This window comes from Tachysurus fulvidraco, chromosome 16, assembly GCF_022655615.1.
Source record: "Tachysurus fulvidraco isolate hzauxx_2018 chromosome 16, HZAU_PFXX_2.0, whole genome shotgun sequence".
Taxonomy (NCBI): Eukaryota; Metazoa; Chordata; class Actinopteri; order Siluriformes; family Bagridae; genus Tachysurus; species Tachysurus fulvidraco.
Window position 1 is genome coordinate 11,868,491 of NC_062533.1, and position 13,053 is coordinate 11,881,543.

The 13,053-nt window shown below is 37.2% G+C and overlaps 1 protein-coding gene across 2 annotated transcripts in view; it reads left to right on the forward strand.

Moving 5' to 3' along the window:
- Positions 1–13,053, forward strand: part of mdga2a (MAM domain containing glycosylphosphatidylinositol anchor 2a) — a 185,014-nt gene that overhangs the window by 136,020 nt on the left and 35,941 nt on the right. For both annotated transcript variants that reach the window (XM_027166342.2, XM_027166343.2), the window contains exon 9: positions 8,480–8,749. In XM_027166342.2, the coding sequence (XP_027022143.1) occupies positions 8,480–8,749 (270 nt within the window). The remainder of the gene's footprint in view (positions 1–8,479; positions 8,750–13,053) is intronic.

Consider the following 13,053-nt stretch of genomic DNA (forward strand, 5'->3'; position numbering starts at 1 on the left):
TATAAATACGCTATATAAGAATAACATGTGACTGGAGATTTGCCGTGGCGCCACTAACGGAAAAAGCCGAAAGTAGAAGAAGAAGATATAAGAACAAAATGCATCAGCTAGTAAAGAGAAGGAAAAGCAGATGCTACAGTAGCATGCACTTGTTATTTGAAGATAGTTACATTGTTAGTATGAAGCGGAAATCTAAACTGTGAGAAAAAGAGTCAATCAAGAGAATAAAAATAAAAAAATAAATCAAGAAAAGAATTGTGAGATGCAAACTCATAAGTGCAAGTAAAATAACGTTGTGTTATACAAGGACGTCGATTTCAATATCCAGGGAACACTCAATTAACTCACCTCTCTAAAAGGATTGGCCTTTGCCTTTTTTGAGTCCTGCCTCTCTAACCCATGTCGCTGTTTGATTGGCTTTGTTTTTCTTGCTAATGTGTTGAGGTTGGCTGCAGCTACTGTATATTCCGTTGTATGAAGCAATATGCAACGTGATTATGCAGGCTACCGGTATGTGAGTAAGAAAGTATTCTTATAACAACAGTTTTATGCACAAAATATTCTTATAACAACGGTTTTATGCACAAAATACAGGGAATGTTGTTCCCACCAATGTCAAATAAATTATGTTCCCAGCAATGTCAAAATCAAACTTACGCCATTGGCGTTATATGAGAAAAAAATGGACTCGTGAAATGTTAGTTCCAAAAATAAAAAAAATAAAAAAAGTCAAGAATTATGAGATAAAATGTAATGATCATGACAAACAAACTCACAATTCTGAGACACGACGTCAATTTGATCTGCATAACGAAAACAGGCTTCCACAGGAGTGTTCAGGAACTATTACTATGGTTATCTAATCTATTTTTAGTTATTTTTAATATACTATTAAAGGGAAACACACACATGGCTTGTATAACACTCTTCTTCTATTGCTTCGTCTCTTTGTCTTCCATGTTTTATAGCTACAGAGAGGAGTAGGATGCTTCACCGTATGAGTACAATTTTTTTTAAAAATGAAAGTGCATTTGTAGAGAGAAGAGCTCAAGAGCTGCCCTGCTAGGCACTGAGAGCTCCACTTGAATTCTCCTGTCTAAAGTCGAAGCATGAATGTCTTACACATTCATCCATGAGTTACATTTCCACTAAGGGCACCAAACAGCCGCACTAAAACTACACTACATCGAAGGTACATGCTTGGTAAGGAGAAAGTGGTGGTCTTCTGTGCGCTTTGCATATGCGACCCCTCTGTGACCTTGTTCATTTCCTCACTTCCCTATTTTAAGATGTCATTTTAAAACATGGCTTAACGCCTAATTAACAGCCAGCTAATTTATTCTAAGCAGTGCTTATTCTACATTCATTAATGGAGAGTTCACCTGAAAAGAATATAAAGAAAGAAATTCAAAGCAATATGCGTTTGATGGGCGATAAAGGAGTTACAGGGAATGTGATGGGTGAGATAAGGATTTATAAATGATCAGCGAATAAGTCTCTAGTGTCTCCAAGTTGGAGAGTGTGCTTTTTGTAACTCAACCTAAATGTATTATGTCTCTAAGGTCTTTCTGTCATCATGATTTTGTCATATACTTTGACTTTCAGATAATTGCATATTATATCAGTGGTATTTTATCTGTATAAAGAACAATGAAAAGAGATTTTTGAAACATCCTTACTTATTACTCTTTTTTTCATGTTCTCTATGAAGATTTCGTACGTACAAAACTCTATAAATTAACGGGATTTGACAGACACCCTTATCCAGAACTACTTTTATATTTAGTAATTGAGGGTTAAGGGTCTTGCTCAGGGGCCCAGGAATGGCAGCTTGTTGGCCTGGGGATTTAAACTCACAACCTTTGAATCATAAGTCCAACACCTTAACCACTGAGCTACCATTTCCCTACACTGCAGTGACTCTGCACTTGTCTAGCTTGGTTCACATCTAAAATAAGAGCTAACTTAAGTGATTGTTTAAAAAAGAGTGAATGAAGTGTCTTTCTCTCTTCCAGTATGATTCAGGTTGGTACAGTAGGTAGGTTTTTCCCCTTTATCCTTCACCCCATTCCTTTTCTGTCGAATTATCCTCGCATATTTACGAAGCCACTAATAACCGCGCTCTAAGCAGAATTAATGACATTTTGATGATTGGCACTCAAGAGTGACTCCAGTGCATTTTCTCTCAATTTAATGGGATTATATACAGTACTGTTGACGGTGCAGATCAAAGGTTAGCAGCTTTGTTTTACATCGATGCAATTCCTGGATTGTTAACAAAGAATTCAGCTGTCAAGCAGCTCGTACTCGTACGGCATACTTTTTATTGGTTAAATCCTAAAAATACAACATGTTTTGGGAATTTTCCAAATCTCTGATTAAATTGGTAATTTTTTTATTTTCATGTCATTAACATGATGCACACGAAGCCCTACCGTCTACGGACGCAAGTTTCAAATGACTTTTAAATGATTTTTTAATGTCTCCTTCAGCTGACTCCTTTGTATCACACTGCAGTCTCATAGAAACAAAATAACCTGATTTTGATAAATCCCTGATCTGACTTTGCTTGTAGTATCATTTCTATGAGTAGTAAATAATGCACTGTATACAGTATATTCTAAAACACGGTATCTGACCTCTAGGGTAACAAGTAAGAGGAGTAGGTTTGAGACACACAGGTTAGCTATGTAGAATTAGATGTTATATTAGTTATACCTGATGTATATCTTTCTGTGTGCGGTCAGTATGCTTACTGTTTATACTGATGTGTATCTGTATAGATTGGTATGTTGACGAGCTTTGATAATCTAATTTCATTTTTGCTTTAAACATCACTTTTATATGTATTTTTTCTTTTAATTTATGTTCATATTGTGTCATTATTCCGATCTGTCCTGGTTTAAGTTGTAGTTTGTTTTCAGTCTACTGAAAGAACCTGAGTCATGTGTGCATTTCATTCTGCCATTTTTAATTTTACAGATTTTTGCACTCTAACTCTTGTAGCTAGTCTGAATGTCGAATCTCACTAATTCAATCAAAAACTTAACACAGAGATGAAAGAGGTTTCTCTAGCCTATATAGTATGACAGATTACACAACACCTTTCAACTTGCAGTCACTTCAGCCTCTCAACGGCTTCACATTCTTGTATTTGAGCAAGTTTGATTGACTAAAGGAAAAGACAAAAGACCTTTTTTTTTTACCTGTATCTGTGCAAATTCAATTACCGATTGCCCTAAACCACACACCAAACGAGTGCCTGGGAACTAAAGAGGGCAATAAAATAAAGGAGGAAAGATTTCACAAGACCCAGTTGCTCTATAAAAGAGTGGCTTAATTAACACCTTTGAAATAAGGGCCCCATTTTTCATCCAGGTCAGTGCAGTCTGGTTGAGTTGGTTACAGGTGAGAACACAGTGAGATTTCTGGACTAAAATGCCATGAAAGCATTTGTATCATTGTGAAAAAACTAATAACATTTGTCTGATTTTGATCAGGCATTATTTTATACAATGGGTATAAAAAGTCTGTTACCATTACAGGTTTTTGGTGAAACCAACCTGCTTCACTTCAGCTCTTTTTCCACTTTTAATGTGATATAGCAACCGACAAAGTAAAGTAACGTGCATATTAAATTAAAACATTTTAGGAAAGGTACAGAAACTTGGTTGCACACACTTTTAATAACTGAACATGTGACTGCTCAAAATGAACCGATCACATTTAACCTCATGTTCAAAAGCAATTATGGGCCTTTTTACACCCTGGTCACTTCGTGTATTTTCTCTGATCCGATAGCTATCTGATTTGTTAAAACTGTTCCATTTACATTAGGCCACATAAATGCGTCTTGGCGACTCGGATATCAATCGGATCTTTCTACTCCTGCCCAAAATGCAAATATATTTTACTTCATTTCCGTTTCTGGTGCGATGCACGACTCTCGAGTCACCTGCGAGTGACGTACTTCCGTTTGGGATGAGTTTAGCCCTGACGTATGTGGCTTGAACAACCACATGCATTTACACCTGTCCAGTTTCATCTGAAATGCGTCCCATACCACCTCATGAAGTGGTTTGAACGATCGGATTTATATCCGTCTCGAAACCGTTTCGGAGGGCATTTACACCTGGTATTTTTTACCATCGGATAGCTATCAGATCACAGAAAACACATGAAGTGACCAGGTGTAAAAACCTCCTATGATGGACCTGTCATCGATTAAGCCATTTTGATTAAGCCCAAATAAAGTTAAGCTGTTTCAGATCGATATTCTTGCTTGCATCTGACTACTGAAGTTGTGGTCCATTAAAAGGTAACAGTCATGTACAGGACCTAATTGTGGAAAGGTATCAGTTAGGAGAGAGGTACAGACCTAAGGATTGAAGCATTTCTGAAAGATTACTAAGTACAATGGAAAACCGTGAGGACCGTCATCAACAAGTGGAGAAATGAGCCAAAAGCAGGATGTTCCTTCAAAATATCATTGTGTCTGCCAAGAGACTTACAGCAACATTAAACAAGCTGCAAGAATATCTGGCAAGTACGGGTCACTCCCTGTGAGTGTAAACAATCTCTATATCCATATCACATTAAAAGAGGAAAATGAGCTGGCAGGATTTATCTTTGTTTGCACAAAAGCCTACAATTTTACTGTGGCTGTGGCCGTCCTAAATCATTATTACACATGACACTTTTGGTGTCATTCAACCTTTTTTTGCAGTGAGCTTTTATCTAAAGTGCAAGAGGGACAGACAGCAATTTCAGGTACAACAGAAAACCTTATGTGAAAGGATATGTGGTTACCTGCGCCAACCTTCTGAGGTTTCAATTTTCAGGTTTTGTTTAGCAGGCAATGGGATTGAGTCACCGCCAGAGACGTGTGAGCAGCTCCCTTGTTTCTGCTCATCACCCAGAGCTTCCCAATGAATAAGTGGAGACTTTCTCAGCTGGCGAACTTCCCCAGTCCGTGAATCTCTCAGTGCCAGTCCACTGAGTCTGCTTTTCCCTGGCTGAGTCGTGTGAGCCCAGCGGGGGAAGCAGACGCTCGCCACGTCACAAAGCGCCTTTAGTAACTCGATCAAGGGCCAAAACGCAGCTTTCTGAAGTAAAAAACATTACAGGCATGTAGAAATGGCTTCGGCGAGTCAACGGCTTTGATGTGAAAGAAAAAAAAAATCCTTTCTGCCCAGACGGTGAGGTGTAGTGCATCTTGTCGAGGAAAGAAAAGTCACTTTTATAAAACATAGCCACAGTCCAGCTGAGAATATTTTTCCTAAAAGAAGCCTGAGTGCTGAAGCATTTTTTTTTTGTCTGCCAGGATCCAATTTGAGGCTCATCATTGCGAAGCAGTTCAGTTGTTTGCAGTGCTTCATTCTGTTCTCTTCTTTCAAACATGCTGTGAATCAGATAAGCCTATGCTGTGAAACAGGAGAGAGAAAGGCCTATAATATTTTAAGTAAACCACTCTTGGCAAATTTGTTTGTGCATTTTGTACTTGGCAGAAAATGAAGCATGAACGGCTTAAACAAATCAAGGAAATTTGTGTCCTACGACTATTTGAGTAAACTTAACCTGCGGTATTTTGTATTGCAGACCGACCAGCAGCCGTACAGGCCACGTTCTGACACGCCGTTTACGTGCATGTAATCCAGACACACAGACTCAGACACAGTGCTGTGCAGATTTACATGAGGGCAATTATGGATTTGTGGAGAATTAGCCAATTAGCCAAATATAATGAAGCCCAAAAAGATTAAGGCTGATGGATTCAATTAAAAAAAAAAAGATAACCAACCAGTGAACAACCCATTCATTATCTCCACCTTGTTCCATTAATCATTACTTATTCAAATTCTCACAATTTTTTCTCTGGTTATTGAGCCAAGAGCGTATCTTTTTTTTTAGTTGTTTTTGTCAAAAATCTACTGCATGACTTGGCTTGGAGGTGTGAACAACCCTAAATTACGTGCATCAAAAGACCCAATCACATATTGTTAACAAATAATGAGTGGAATTAAAAGATTATTGTTCTTAATTATTTTTTCTCCCAAGCATCTATTAAAAAAAAGAGCAGAATAGATTCAGAGCCTTTTCCAAGACTTGCATTATGGCCTTGGACGTGTATGAAATAATATATCAGCTCCAGTGTAGTAAATTTTAATGACTTCATTTTTATAGAGCAATATTGAAATGATCAACCATGTTGAATGGCTGAAAAGGTCAGCATATGTGTGTGCTGTAAACAAAGTCAGGAGCTAGCCTTGGACTGAATTGTTTATATTTTAGACAAATTGAGGGGAATATTAAATTTGAGTTACAGGTTATGCATTTAAGTTGTATTTACGGTTGTATTTAAGATTATGAACTTAAACTGACAAATGGTAAAATGAATTTGTGTCGTTCTTCATGAGGAAAAATAACTTATGCACAATAAAATATGGTGCCTTGTGTTACCCAAATGATCACAAACTGATTGAAATAAATAAGTGGTTTGCACCAAGCGCTCATTATTAGTGTCGTTTGAACAGTGTGTATGAATAGATTTTTTTTACACCATTATAAACTGTATATACTGTACACTATACGGCCAAATGTTTGTCGGAATCTGACCATCATAACGTGATTTTGTTGAAGATTATTACCCCTTAGTGCTTATATAAAAAAGCTCCACTCTTTAAGGAAGCCTTTCCATTATGATGGAACAGGTTTGAGCTTCTCAGTTCCATTGAAGGGAAACTAAAGCTACTTCATATAAAGACATTCTGTACAATTGTATGTTTCCAGCTTTGTTGCAAGAGTTTGGGGAAGAACAACGTATATGTGTGATTGTCAGGTGTCTAGAAACATTTGGCCATTGTAACATCACACTTACTTTTCACCCAAATCATCAGAAAGACCTAGTATCGACCTGGCCAAATGGTCTGGCAGTCTATAAAAATATCTTCAACTCAAGTTCCCTTGTAGAAAACTTGGTCCCTGGTCTCCTGCTAGCTACAGTTACCCCCAATTACCACAGCGCACATACATTTCATGCCTCACTTCTCAAACCGGCCCACACCGACTTCTCCAAAAAAAGAAAATAATTTGTTTGGATTCATGTTTTGGAATAGTTTGTTATGCTGACTGTCTTCTCTGGTTTTGTAGACTTTCTGCCTGTTTCTACGTTTCTGATTTTGTCTAATGTTTTTTGGAATTGTTTGCCCTTATTATTAATAATTATTATTATGCAAACAGTATTGACATTATAAAATACACTATTTTCAGTTTCAATCAGATTTTAGCCATGTGAATAATTACAGATTTCACACTTACTGTTGAAGACCCTTGTGTGCTTTTCTGTTAAATAATTTCCCTATTTTTATTCTTCCTTCTTGTTATTATTATTCATAAATCCCACAATGTTCTCTAATAGTAAGCACAGTAACACTGTTTTTTTGTCACAAACTGGTGACAAAACTCCACTTCTGCCTCTCAGCATCTCTGAAATGTTGTTGTTTGAAGCATTTTTTCTCTCAGGGTCAATATTTTAGCATTATCATGATCGGAAGAACAGATGGCTCACATGTGCTCTTGTTAAAAATGTGTCCTTATTTAGTCACAGCTTTTCTACGGTTTCAGTGTGATGTCTATGCAGTGGTATTAAACCCAATTTAGCTATTTTTCAGTGCTATTCTCAGTTAGATGTGATGGTTAGAGCACTGATTTCAATCTGTAGATTGAGAAGTTTACTTGAAATGTATGGGTCTTTTTTAATATGCACTTTATGATGTGTATCTATTATTTATTCCATTTTTGGCTCATCCAGCATTTTCCAGTTTATTATGATATCAGTGAGGCTTTCATTAAAGACAACACACTTACTCTGTTCAGTCTTTCACAAATTGTCATCCCCCACAAAGAGTATTGATTAATATACCGAACTGAACTATAGGGGGCAAAATAAATATGGCCCTCCGGATGCATCTGGTCCTGTGCTCATCAGCTTTACACTGTTCTCCAGCAGTGTTTAAGTGACTCTCTCTGTCTGGCCTTATGTTGATGTGAAGCAATTAATTGCAGACAATTTAAGGCTCGGGTTATTTGTTGCTTCTTCCCTTCACTGTTTTAGCTGCATTATTTTTCCCACTGTGACTTCTGTCCAAGTCAGATTGGCACATGAAAGGCAAGTTAATTAGCTAAAGCTCTTTGAGTTCTTTCATGGCCTGCATTATTCTGGTGCTGCTAAGCAGACAAGCATCACAAATCATGACATATGTCATTATATTCTTCTATACAGGTCAAACAAATGACATTTCAGTTATTTCCTCGTTTGATGACTTTTACATTTTTGATTAAATGGGTTTAGAAGACATTCAAACGCTGTAAAGAAAGATGGTGACTTCAGGTAATTTCTCTCAGTGTTGTACAAATAGAGTGATGATGCACTATCTGTATGCTGTCACATCCTGAGTGCTCTTCCTGTGGCTGTACGCAGATCCTCCGGCTGTAGAGCCTGTGTCGTTGGAGGTTCGTCAGGGTCTGAGTCGGCCAGTACCGATGACCTGCCGTGTTCTGCGTGCTCACCCTTCACGAGTGTTGCGGTACGAGTGGCGTCTGGGCTCGCGCCTTCTGCACGCGGGCCACTTTGACACAAGCGATGAAACCGAGTATTCAGTGCGTAGCCTCACCCGTGACGGCTATGGAGAGTACACCTGTGACATCATCAATGAGGCAGGAGCTGGCCGCTGCACCTTCCTGGTCACGGGTAAGAGCACTTTTCTGTCTCTTTGGTGCACACTTGACTACGGTATATTCATGAGCTGTAACTCCATTGTGCATATGATCTTCATTGGTGTGTAACTGAACCTTTAAATGTGTATTCGAGGAGCATTTACTGTAGATGTCCAATTAGGAATTCACAAGGCATGGCTTCCAGTGATTTAGCCAGCCTTTAGAAGAAAATGTAAACTTTATCAAGAAGATACTTTTTCTTTTAGGTCTCTCAAAATAATACATGGTTGTTTAAATGGTTTAAAGAAACGTTTACCTTTCTGTCAGCAGCAAGAAATCATATACTGTAGGTCTGTGAAATAATGATGAGAAGCAGCACAACAGTCATCATCTCCACCCACTGTTCATTCACCGACTGTCAGTAAGCACTTTATCCTGATGAATGTCGCAGTGGATCAGGTCCTATGTAGGTGGACATTGCATAGATGCCAGTCCATTGCACGGCACCATACACACACACACACATGCAGATACAGAGGCAGCTTAACATAGCTAAGCCAACTACTGCTATGGTTTTGGAAGACGGGAGGAACGAAAAGAACCTGGACGAAACCCAAATAAAATTCACACAGACAGTGATGTGATTTCAGTAGTAACAGTGCTCATATCTTTATCTTAATAAGTTTGCCCACATTCATAGCACATGCGTTCAGGTCAGAGAACGAGAGAACCTTCCCATCGTCCCATTTACCAGCATACAGGTATGGTACACATGCTAAATACATTTTAGGAACTGATGATGTTTTGTACTGACATTGTATACAACTTTTTCACACTGCAATTAACTCTGAGTTATTGTCATTCTAAGCCCCAGTTTTTAACCTTGGGTATAAGAAAGTTTCACACTTGTAATTTAGAAGCAGGATTAGCATTAATAATTCACCTGAAACAATGAAACCCTGCTGTTGCTGTGTTAGCTCTACATTGCACTGCCAAACATGTATAGTACGGAACAATGTGGTGTTAAAATGTAATTGTAAGCTGCTTAACACCAAACACCAGTGTGAAAACCCCTGACCCTCATTGTGTTACACCGCTACATTTGTCTTGCTCAAAACAGCCAAGGAGGATGTACTGTACGTAGTGACGTTTTTTACTTTTTGACGTGAAAGTATGAGACAAGGTGTTGTTTAAACCGGCTGTATGCTGTATTTATTCAATCATGGATGTTGACAACACAAATATGCAAATAACCCAAGGTTTAGGACTGTACGGTGTGAACCGTCAGAATATGAATAGCCAGGAGTAAGTGTTAACCCCAGCTATAAGTATTCCAATGACTCCAGGTTCAAGATTTCAAGTGTGAAAAGCCCTTATTTCTTGGACACCTGGACAATCAACTTGTCCAAGTTGCAGATCTAATTAATGCAAATCAGTTGCAAATACTGAAGTACGCAGGAATACTACGTGCATAAAAAGTAAACTAAGCTAAGGAGATATGCAAATATCTTAAAGGAGCTGTTATAATAATTTCCACACTTTATTACAGAGAAATGAGAAGAATAAGGATACTCAGTAAGCTGGTATGTTATTCCTCCAGCATGCTGTCAAATGATGCACTACAACATTTCAATTCTGGGTCTTGCCTGAGTCCAACACTGTCAGCCATCCAAGTCAACTCAAAAATGTCCAATTTTCGTCAACGTAAATGTATCTAAAACATCTCACCAGAACATTATTATCAAAGAAATATAAACTTATTAAACCAAATTAGTTGAATTAAGCAGGCAAATAGACACAATTTCAAGCTTGAGATTAATCGCTTTAATCGTATCGTATCATAAGGTGTTACGTTTTTGTCATAATAGCAAATATTAGGATGCTTTTACATTTCTTGTTGTCTTAGCAAGTGAATAATCCAGTTTATGCCATTATAATTTATACAGTAAATATTCATTTATTTACCAAATTTACCAAATACTAGCCTAGGTGATGCTGTCACAAGAGATGCTTGTCTGTATTTATTCATAGCTTTGATGAATTACAACAGGAAACTGGTCTTCTTAAATAAGTGTGTGCAGAAGGATAATTCATTTTCTTGTGTGTGTGTGTGTGTGTGTGTGTGTGTGTGTGTGTGTGTGTGTCTATATGTGTGCGACAATATATGTATAACCAAATTGAAAGTATCTGATGTGTAGTTCAATAATGTTTACCAGATGTAATGCAGACCAGTAGTATAATAAAATATAAAGCCTATCTGCATAAAAAGTGCATTTGAGACACTTTATAAAAGCCTGTATTTTAGAAACACCTACACGTTTACAGATTCTGCCTTGCTCTAATGATGCGTCTTTATATATAAAATCTCTGCATTTATTTACTTGGAAGCGTAATTTAGTGGTATAACAAGCAGCATATTTTTAATGGTTGGGTTTAAGCCACTTCCCTTTTTTACTCATATTCAGAAACACACTTTCCTGCAATGACGTCTAAAGCACAGCACAGCAGTAGTTGTGACATTTGAAATCTGCTGTGCAGAGATTTTTTTTTTCCTCTAACCAATTATGGTTCAAATTTTTTCTGACTTTAATCCCTGTCAGGCTGCAAGGCTTTAAAGTCCTGTCTCATTTCTTACCCTCTTGTTTTTTGAATGTACACTATTAACGTCATCCTACTTTATTAGAAATCAGCAGCTTTTCAACTGCTAATTATATGCAACTTAAACTTTTTGCAACCACTTCTGCGTCTGCTTTCGGTGGCTTTTCGTTGTGTTGCAGATCTGTACTAAAGTCCTTCTTTTATATTTCATTGTCTAGATTGTTGTACAGTTCCCTTAAATTATACGATGAGCTGTTTCAGCTTGCTGCCATGTATTTGCGGCAGTATACTATATACTCTGTGACTTTAGCTGGGAAGCATAAGCTTCAAAGGTTATCTAATTAAATAGAGTATTGCCTGATAACCAGTTAGCTTACGAAGAAAACTAATTGGCTAAAATCACTATGGAGTGATGGGAATTGATGCTTGGTACAGAAGGTTTTTTTCTCTGTAGTTATCCTGTTGTTTGTGTCTGTCCTGAGAGCAATTTTTAATGATAGTATATTTGCTTAAAATGTTGCATAAATTGTGCTATAATGCAGGTACAAAGCTGCAACTTGCCACAAGAAGCTTTCAAATGTAAAAGCTCATAGGTGATTTAGTATGTATGGGTTCTTGGTGTTGGAGTGGACTGTTTGTCCCCAGTATAAGACACATAACTCATCCTCAGTGGTCACCATCTTAATAGAAACCATTTCCGTAATAACTTCCATCCAGCCTGGAATAAATATTGTCAGCATTGTCAGTGCTTTTGCAAGACAGAGTAATTTATTACTGATTAAGGGATCCAAGGAGGCAGAATTAGCTACATTGCTACTGCTAAATTATGCAATTAATATAAAGCCTGGAACTGTTTAAAACACTTGGTGTGGATAATGAATCACGGAGATACAAACCTATAAAGAAACAAAGGAGAAGATAGGCACTCTTGATGATTCTAAGTCAATATGAGACAAATATTTCCTGTTTATTGTGTAATAACCTGACTTTCCTGCAGCTGAATGGGTTATCATGTAGCTTCAAATGCTAATAAGCTTGAAAGTGATGTAATTATAAGAGATCTTGCTAATGTTAACTCAAGAACTCTGGATGAGGCAGTATTTAGGGCAGGGTTTTGTGTACATTTTTTGTGTACATTCAATTGTGTACGAATTTTTGCCTAATTCTCCTTTAACTCCATCATATAAATCAATGTTAAATCAATCTGCTTATCAGCGATTTTCGCTCAGTATAAACAAATAAATTATTTTATGGCCGCCGGTCTGACATAAAATATCTCGGGACACTTTTGGCTTTCAGTGTGAGATGTTTTCACCTCAGTTGCGATAACCTTACACAGAATTTTATTGGATGAATGTAACAGCTTCAAATTTTAGATATTTATAAATAGGTACATCTAAAAAAAATGGGTTCTATATCACTATTTACTTTGGAGATGGAAGCATTTGTGTGAAGAAAAGATCTGTTTTTTGTTTGTTCGTCTTTTAATTTGCTATGAGTATAGTATGTATTCTATAGGAATAGTGATAATATCTCCTAATAGTTTTGGTAGAAACAGAAATGTTTATGAAAAGCTACAAATTCTTAAAGCTCTGAGTGTCAGTATTCATATACTGTAGGTCTGTTATATCTGTATTTATCACCACTGTGGAAAGTGACATGACAAAGTAATTCAGTGCTGAACATGGACACTTAATAAATTCACAAGTCTCAGATTTGTTTAAATTCAATTAAAATGCA